Below are 9,539 nucleotides of genomic sequence, written 5' to 3'. Positions count from 1 at the left end.
AATTAGTTGCAAAATAATCACTTTTAGAACTTTCATATTTACTGTTAATGGTTATGTTCCTTTCACTCTAGCAGGGAAATTCTCCCAAGGGTTATGGACGTAAAAATGCCAACCCAAACCATATCAGGGCAATTGTTTAACCATAAGTAAACTAGTAGCTTATATCATTTTTTTATAGGCAAGAAACTCCAGAATCCTTTCTATAGAAGGTCCTTAGTGCGTGGTACTTATATAACAGAATCCTTTCTACAATAATTTCAGTTTTACTAAAATGTTTCATAAAGAATAATAGGTATGGGGCTGGGGATTTAGCTCAGCAGCACAGCACCTGCCTGGCAAGTGCAAGGTCATGAGTTTGATTCCCTTTACCAGAAAAAAAAAAAAAGAATAATAGGTGATTGATAAACCCATGTTTGCCTCAGATGCTATTTCCACCTAGAAGCATTATTCTATAAGTTAGCAAGGGTGTGGAATAATTTTTAATATTCCAGAGACAGTTGCTGATTAAAGTTTATTTCCTCAAATGCAATGCATTTTCAAATGTAGTTAAAACTTATTTAACCAGCGTGTTGAAAGATTTTTTTACCTAAACCATTTAAACTTCATATTGATGATCTTCTTAAATTCTGTCTAAATCATTGTGTCCAAATCAGAAAGATTATTTTGATGCAAACAAATGTCCTTTACATCAAAATTCTACATCATACTTTTTCTACAGGTGGAGAGTCGCAAAGATGCAAGAGTTTGGGAAAAGTATACACAAGCCAAGGGAAAGAGTACTGAAATTTAGATTTTTTAAATTTGAAACCCGTATTGGAAGTTTGCTACATGTTTTCATTTTGTTTTTCTTCTAAAGCAAAACTACAGAAAAACAATTCAATTCACTGAGTGTTAGCTGCATTTGTAAAGATATAAAAGGAGTATTTCACAAACAGGTTAGAAACCAAGGTAGCAATGAGGAGCATATTTTTATCTCATTTTGAATTTTGGACTACAAAAGGACACCCGGAATGTATGACCAAAGTCATAGTCCACTAATCAAACGGTCTCAAAGAAAAAATTGGTTTTCCTCTTCTTACGCTCTTGATGCTGAGAGCCAGCTAACTCTTAAGTGATCATGTTGATAAATAAATTCCAGAATAACAAGATTTATCTATGGCAGCTATGTCTAGCAGTTGGAGCTCATGAAACTCTTACTGCTTGTTCTACAGGAGAGAATTTGTTCTAACATTGCCAGGGCAAACTCAATACATTGATATAAATGGCTGCCTAGATACACTGGAGAACTGTGGGAGATGAACATTCAACAGAAAGACAGGGGTTTTCTTTGCAGTTTAATCGAGCCAGCAATGAAGTTTTCCCTCTAGAATCTAGTGGGTTTGTGTTCCCTGTAGTATTTCTGGGCATTTCTATTATTTTTCTATATGAAAGCGAACTTGTCTCAAGCAGTATGAGGGAAAGATGATCTGATTTTCTTAATTTCTTTTTCTGGTTAAGCTCTGAGGCTCTTAACATTCTAATTCTGAATTCATGGCCTTGAAACTTGGGGACCTTCCCTAGTTTCTCATGTTTGTTTTCTAGGGATTGTATCCAGCAAATAATTTTTAAAGAGAAAATTTAGTGCCCATAAGCATTACCATAGATAAATTGGTCTCTTCTAGTTTAAGTAAACCGAGCACTGAGGTACTACTGGCCTCACAATTTCTTCAGTTGTGTTGAGTCTCCACAGTTGTATCAGGGAAATTAAGTCTTAGTCCTCAAATACCTTGACTTTCTTTTTTAAAAAAAATTACGCTCACTTCAATCTTCCTGCTACATAAAGGCTGTACAGGGAAAAAAATTCAAGTAGTTCTAACTAATTTAGGAGACCTCAATTATTTCCTTACGTTCCTTGATTTTTGGGGGGTAGGTATTCGTGAATCGCTAGAATGGCAGCAAACCAAAACTATGTGGTGCTGTATGCCACAATTATTTCTCAAGGGGGCTGGGGATTTAGCTCAGTGGCACAGCACTTGCCTGGCAAAAGCAAGGTTGTGAGTTTGATTCTAGGTACCGGAAAATAAAACAAAAAACCAAACAAACAAAAAATTATTTCTCAGGCTTGAGGATGAAACTCTTAACTTTTAACTAATAGCAATTTGGATAATTTTTTTACAAGTTTAAAGACATGAGGTGTAAAGCCATGACTTGTGTTCCCGCACATTTTTCTTGTCAGAACCATTTAAATCACCATCTTACACAAGTACATATTGAAACTCAACTTTAAGTGTTTTATTTTTATGTACATTTTGTTTCTCCAGAAATAAAATATCTAAATACAGACAGTGTAATGTTGTATATGTATAGTTTTCAACAATACTTGAGCTGGATAAATGCTTTGTACATTGTCTTTTTAATGGAGTTCACAGCTACAATGATAAGATGGGTTCCTCATATCCTTTTTTTTTCTTTATAACCAATAACAAGCAGAGAGACGAGTACAATTTAATATTAATAAGCAGCTCAAATAACACTTGGTTAAACTATGTACAATACAAACCATTCATACAAATGAAGACTAGGATATTGAGTTTGTTACAATATGTGTAGTAAAGATAAGACAGACACTTATAACTTACACGGTGTCTGCCAGGCATTTCCCTTCTTAGATAATGATCAGAACTTGTTTTAAGCAGCCTTAGCTGGTCTCAACTTCGCAAATGTCCAATGATCGGCCACGAGAGCTATAATTCCGGTGTCTGCCCACATGTAAATTCCAAATATTTGCTCATCTTTACTGAGAACAGGCTCCCTCCACTGAGAAGAAGAGCCATCTTGTACAACCTTGAATGTGCCTACCGTATGCTGGGGAAAAGTTACTATACTTTGCTGTGTTCATAAAATAAAGAAGACTGAGCTCTAAAAACACATTTTTTTTTTCCATTTTAACAAGCATATACTCCTACAGTAGTATTTACCAGTACAGCTACTCCAAGCAGTAAGAATGCATAAGTGGGGATTATTGATTAGCATGGACTCAGGACTTTAAAAGAGATTTCCGTAACAGCAAGTGTTAGAAACATTCTCTGTTTAGTTAATCCTTTTGTTTGATCACAGTTTATCCTAAACTGTTATGAGTCAAACAATGAAAGCCCTCTCAACAGGAACCATGACAGATGCAAGCTGAAATGTGCATGAGTTTATGTTTGTGTAGCTCTATCTGTGAGGACGTGTCTTCAAGTGTGACTGAAATCTGTGGTGAATTACAACTATACTGAGAGATGAAGCTGACTGGGCAGAAGTTACATCAGATTTTTTTTTTTCCACTAGCGTATTTGCAGCTGGTTGACAAGAGCGGCAATGTAGACACATTCCAGGCAACAGATGTGACCTTCTTCTTTGAGGTAACAGCCCTGTAGTATGACCTTTAATTCCTCAGGCTTCAGTCTCACCCCTGTTCATCCTCATCCCGAGGGGAAGTAAGGTGTGTCACTGTGGTAGTTATAGTCGGGGCACACTTTCTGTACTAGTTTATAATCTGTACTATAAAAGGAAATGTAAATGCAGATCACCTTAAAGGGCTTGGAGCACAGCCAGGACACGTGACTTTGGGTTTGCTCCTGGTAGCAGGTTTTTGAAGGGTCATAGTTGCAGAGTGTGTTCTTGGTGGCCTTGTCAACCTTTTCGTATTCGATGCGACAGTTAAAGGACTTGGAATCTTTGGCATCTATCACGGTTTGCTGTGCCAAGTCGAATTCCACAATTTTTGTAGGGGGCACCAAGCTGACCGAGACGTTCCCTTGACCAGTGGAATTATGCCTGAAATAAACACTAAATGTCCCATTGCCGTGATCTACAATTTTCCCGGTTATCAACAGGTTCAGCTTCACTGTTTTGATGTTGGAGTGAAAATCACCCCATCCAAACATTTTCTTGAACTTGCCCGTCTTAACAATGGGCCTCCTCTTGGCCCTGGGCCGAGGCTCTTGAAGGTCTGTGGAGTTCCTCAGCCAGTCCCAGAGGTCTTGCTCCGAATAAGGTTCTGGGGTATCATATCGCAGGTCCAAATCTGTGTCATTTTCTTTCCCACGAAAAGTCTGTGACAGGAGTCGGCTGATAGATAAGTCTTTGCTGCTTTCTGTCCATATATGCTTTAGTGTGGATTTGCTGCTTCCTGACTTCAGAAGCTCTGACTTGCCACCATTTGTTAAATTGGCACATGTGACCTGAAAATAGAACAGAAAATTTGCATTTATATCTCTGCATCTGAGAACAAGCAACACTCACGTCTAAGCCTTTCCTCAGAGGCTCAAAATTAAATGATGACAGTTTATTTTTTTCAAAGCACTTTCAGCATCTGGCTAATATTTATTAACTTGTAATAAAATACCACTTCCATTTTTATATAACAGTGGAAGAAGGGAGGTGTGGGTGGATAAAAATCACTAAACATGACCTAACAAGCTATATAAAAACACTGAGTAATGAAAGGAAAAGGCCATCCAGAATGACTATACCAAAGTGAATTCATCCTTAAACTAATTATTCTTAGCACCAAAATCCAAAATCCTTTGAAATAAAATTTCTTTATACTTTTTTCCTGCTTCAGAATTACCATATGGTTTAAAACTGTGTGATTCTCCAAAATATGTCACCTAACACTCTTCAGACTTTTTGTTATGGACACCACGGTCATTTTAGAACACCAGTTTTGCAAAAAAAATTTCAGTATATTCTAACTGGGTAAAACAAAACAGTATGTTTATTGTCAGCAAACATAAGCAGAAGACATGGTGCGGAAAACATAACTTTTCATCTCACAGGGTTTAAAACACGGTCTAGTAAAAGGCCATCCATTGAGATATCCAGTGTCAATCTACAAAGGCAAACAGCACATGATCAGAGAGTCACTTCAGGTTAGACTGTGAGAGTAACATTCAGAAACTCTTCTCCTTAGATCTGTCTTGCCTCTTTGAGAAAAATTAGTTCAACAACTGAACCAGGGATTCAGAAGAACCAGTATCCTTATAACCTCAACCACTGGGAGGATAAAAAAAGGACATGAATATAGCCAAAGACCTGAAGAAACCGAAAGATCTGAAAGAGCTAAATCAGGCAAACCATATAAGCTGTGGACTGAATGACTTACAGTGAAGCTACTGAAGGGGGTCCCCAGATGCCCATTAAAAAACCAAGTTTCATAATAAACCTCTATTGTCCGGCACCCTTGAGAAGCACTCCTAGGAATTCTCTGAGTCCTGCCTTAGACATGAGTCTGATTGGAGTCTGTAGTTTGCTTCCAAACTGTTCTCAAAATTAAAGGTCACTTGCAGAGAACTTTTAAAATCAGACCTATTAGGAATTATAGCTGCATTCTCCAGAACCCTCTATAGATTCAGCCCTGCAGTCTCTTTGTTATGCTACAAACCTGCCTAGAAGATCCTTTTATCAGCCATTTGTCCTGGGAGAGTTCCATGACAATCCCCAGGGAGCAAGACCATGGCCATTAAAGATAGACTCCATGGGATTCTCTCCCAGTTCTGACACTTTCAAACCGTGAGTCCTTGATCAGATTTATACCCTTCTCCTTCCTGAGATCCTTGCATCTGTAAAATGCAGGTAATAATGGTATCTACCTCAGATGATTGCCCTGAGGGTTCCTTGAGCTATGACACCAAATCTTTAGAATAGTGGATAAGCCATGGGGAGAATTCAATAAATCTGATGTTGGAAAGTAGAGAAAGAAGACAATCAAAAGTACATATGGAAGTCTGGCCTAACAGTAGATTTTCTGTAGATGATGTCTCAAGTGCTTAGAACTTGAATGGAAGGTGTTCCCTCAGCAGATAGATTCAGAGGATCTTCATAATCTAAACTGGAACAGTCTTTTAGATTTTCTCATTTTGCCTATTCACAAATGCCTTGAGATCAGTGAAATTTTCACTATAAGCCAGCAAATAGTTCTTCCTTGCCCAGGTAAAATTGAGATGATAATATGAGTGGTGTGGGGCTATCCCATCTGTGAAAGAATACCTGTCAGAGCTGACATATTTCCAGTGATACTAAACTTAAGAAATTCTGCAAGTACATCACCATGTAAATTCATTGTGTCTGAGATAAACTGAAGTTTCTTCATGGCTTTACATCCCATCCTGTCACCCTAGAAAGCCAAGACTGAAACAATATGTAGATTAACCCTAAAGCTCTATCAGCTATTTCAAGGTGGTAATCTGTGTCCTGTGACAACTTCTGTAATTCTCTCAAACCATAGTGACAACCTCATGGAATGATGCTGTGGGCTCTTTTGTACAGAGTTTTGCATAGGAGACATAAACCCTAACCATTGGAGAATTCCACCATAAAAACAGCATCAGGCCCGGAAACAATGGACAGGTTGTGGGGGTTGGGGTCAGACATGACAGAAGCACAGGCCAGTCTCATAGTCAAGCATACAGTCATTCATTTTGTAAATATATCACCTGCCCTCCAAAATGGCCAACATCTTGGTGTCAAGTCAAAGATAGTTATGAGGTGGGTTAGCTCAGATGTTGGGGAAGGTATCGGGACTTGAAAGTGGGTTGTCTTTGCTGCCAGCTTTGCTTTTCAGTTCTGTTACTTCTTCATGTCTGCCCAACCTTTGCACTGGTATCATGCCTTTCCCCACTACTCAAACCATCTCCTATTCCCAGGTTCTCAATGTGCGAAACATTATTCCAGAAATGGATCACACTTAAACAGTACACACAACTAATAAGAGCAAAATGGTTGTTTTTGCAGAGGTAATTTTTAAACAAGCACTAGCTATGATGCCCTAAAAGGGTAAAATCCTTTGAAAGAGTGGGAGTATGCTCAGGAATGTAAAAGGGAAAAGTAGGGCATTTCCCACCCATTCTCATTGAAAATAAAGCCAGTCCAGGATAATTTTTTGTATCGTATTAGAAATAGTATCCATAGACATTCCATAAGCAATAATGTTCCATTATGATTAGAAAACTAACAAAAACTAAAGTTCTCCTTATTCCCTGAATGATGTGTATTTCAAAATATATTTCTTTTCTATAACAAAGTACCTATACTTTAAAATTTAAAACTAATATTAATTGGCATGAGTAGTATAAATCTGTTGGTCAAAGGGCTTGTGTGTGTGTATATATATATATACATATATACATACATAATTGTTTTGTTTCAGTAAAATCTAATTGATTATTTAAACATCCAATTCTATATGTGCCTAGTTATATAAGTATTATCCTTATCAAAATCCTTATATTTATGCTTTAGTTTAGTAAACAAGAAATAAATGCATTTCCTGATCCTAATTTTTACTTAGAATTGGATAGCATCTTCTTTAAGAATCACGAAGAATGAATTCAAGCATGGATTTAGTAGTTTAGTGGTCTGATACTTGTATTTCAACATCAACACAAGGCAGTAATGAGATGCTTACATGAGACACTGGTTAACAAAGTGGAAAAGGAATCACCCACCCCAAAGAAGGAGGGGGAAAATACCAAGAGCACAAGGGATCAGCAGTGTATTAGAGGTGAAAGAAAAAAATGTAGATGTACGAGATATAATTTCAAGGAGGAAGGATCAATCTAGTCAAAAGATTTGGTGGCTAAGACTCTGCCACCAAATAAATCTTTGATTTTCAGGTGGAATATAAATTTTTTAGTTCTAACTTATATGTTCCATAGATGTCATGATTACAAATATTGGCACTGTTGTTGGTCTGCCTGACCAAGCCCAGACCAGATGCTGACCCTTAAGATCTGCATAATGAGCTCAAGTACTAACTTGTTTATGGTTCTGTTTTATTCTGTTTTACAGGCTAAGAGAATAATTCCTGCCCCTCTCACGGGGCTGTTGGGAGGACTAAGAATGATACTCCATTACTCACTCAGTATAAAACTTGGAGCATGGTGAATGTTCAACCTTATTATTACTAGCCGTTATCATCCCCAGACATTTTTACCACTAAGTACCACTGGGTAATACTTTATGTAAATGATTATCTTGTCACAGAATTTCAGAACAGAGGGCACTTTTGTGAGAAAAGCTCCCTTTACTATAAACATAAAATTAAAAATTTGAAAAAGATCCTATCAGGAGCTGAGGAGAGGGAAATGAGGAGTAAACATGCAACTGGGCTGATATTTCAGTTGAACAAGGTGAAATAAATTTAAGAGCTCCGTTCTTCAGCATTGTACCTATAGCCAGCGCTATACTGTACACTGAAATTTGTCAAGAGGGTAGAACAATGGGAAGTGTTTTCATCAAAATAAAACACGTTTCTAAAATTTTATTTTAGTGAAACTATGAATATATATTGAACTTGAAGAAAATATACGCTGAAATATTTTTAAAAGAAAAAGAAGGGAACCATATATCTTTTAAAGTGCTGTTGTGTGTGGTCACCCAAAAATTACGGGTGGTCGAAAGATAGTAAATCTCTGGTTAATGACAGATTGGCATAAGTTCAGTTATTAAGCAGTTCAGCAACAAAATGCAATAAATACACTGGCTTTCAATAGTGCCTTGTGCAAAGCCTTGGGTGGTGCTCTCAGTGAAGAAACTTTTTAATGCCTCAGTTTACTCACAGAATCAAAGTGGGTTTTAGTTGTAACTGCTAACAGTATCTTGAATATTTATTGACTCTTGACTTCTGTCTGACTTACATTAGGAGACGAGTCGGACAATGTTTGAAAAATAGTATTGATCTTGAAAACCCACGAAGAGTTGTTTAGCAAAGACCCAAACATGTTCAATATTATGAACCCCAATGATTTTGTTTTATTAATTCAATAACTATATAGTAATACTCTGTACATACTATGATAAGTAGAGAACTACAGGTGTAAATGACATATGATTCTTGCTCTTGACAAGCCGCACTAATAGGGGTAATCTAGTAAGCAAATCACAATGTGATGCCACCAGCATCTGTGTGATATCATAGGAGTGATCGTCAAAGTGGAAAGGTAGAGAAGGTATTCCAGAAGAGATGGTCCTTACCTTTTGGAGATAAAAGATAACGTAAAGAACCTACATAGTCAAAAGCACAATTGAAAAAGAATATGTCAATAATACGAATGGAAAATAATGCTTTTCTGTCTGAATAAAATTAGATATCCCCCCCATTTGTTTCACTACCCAGTTTCTGGTGAGCCGCATTTCACTCCCTTTACTTATGAATTTGACTTTTTTATTCCCTACAAAGAATGTAATCATTGCATATGCCAAATATATACTAATAAAAATTTTAAAAATTCACACCACAAAATGATAAAAGTGTGTGGTCAATAGCGTGATGCAGCCATTACAAACATCATGTTTTGCACCATGATATATTACATTTTGATTTGTCAACTAGAAGTGAGGAAAGATGGGAGGGAGGGAGAGAGGAAAGGATGAAGAAAAGAAAGAAAGAAAAAGGAAGGAAGGGAGGGAGAGAAGAAGAGAAGGAAGGAAGGTAGCGGAAAGGAAGGTTGCAGGAAGGAAAGAAGGAAGGAAGGAGGGAAGGAAGTTAGGAAGGAAGGAAGGAAGGAAGGAAGGAA

The 9,539-nt window shown here is 37.2% G+C and overlaps 1 protein-coding gene across 1 annotated transcript in view; it reads right to left on the bottom strand.

Moving 5' to 3' along the window:
- Positions 1-2,115: 2,115 nt before the first annotated feature.
- The window catches only part of Nxph1 (neurexophilin 1), a 300,588-nt gene continuing 293,164 nt past the window's right edge, over positions 2,116-9,539 (bottom strand). The window contains exon 3 of the mRNA XM_005388103.1: positions 2,116-4,205. Coding sequence (XP_005388160.1) covers positions 3,444-4,205 — 762 coding nt within the window. The 3' untranslated portion in view covers positions 2,116-3,443. The remainder of the gene's footprint in view (positions 4,206-9,539) is intronic.

The sequence above is a fragment of the Chinchilla lanigera genome, unplaced genomic scaffold, assembly GCF_000276665.1.
Source record: "Chinchilla lanigera isolate Chin_1 unplaced genomic scaffold, ChiLan1.0 scaffold00031, whole genome shotgun sequence".
Taxonomy (NCBI): domain Eukaryota; kingdom Metazoa; phylum Chordata; class Mammalia; order Rodentia; family Chinchillidae; genus Chinchilla; species Chinchilla lanigera.
The sequence above is the reverse complement of the archived record's forward strand: the minus strand, read 5'-3'. Positions and strand labels throughout refer to the sequence as shown.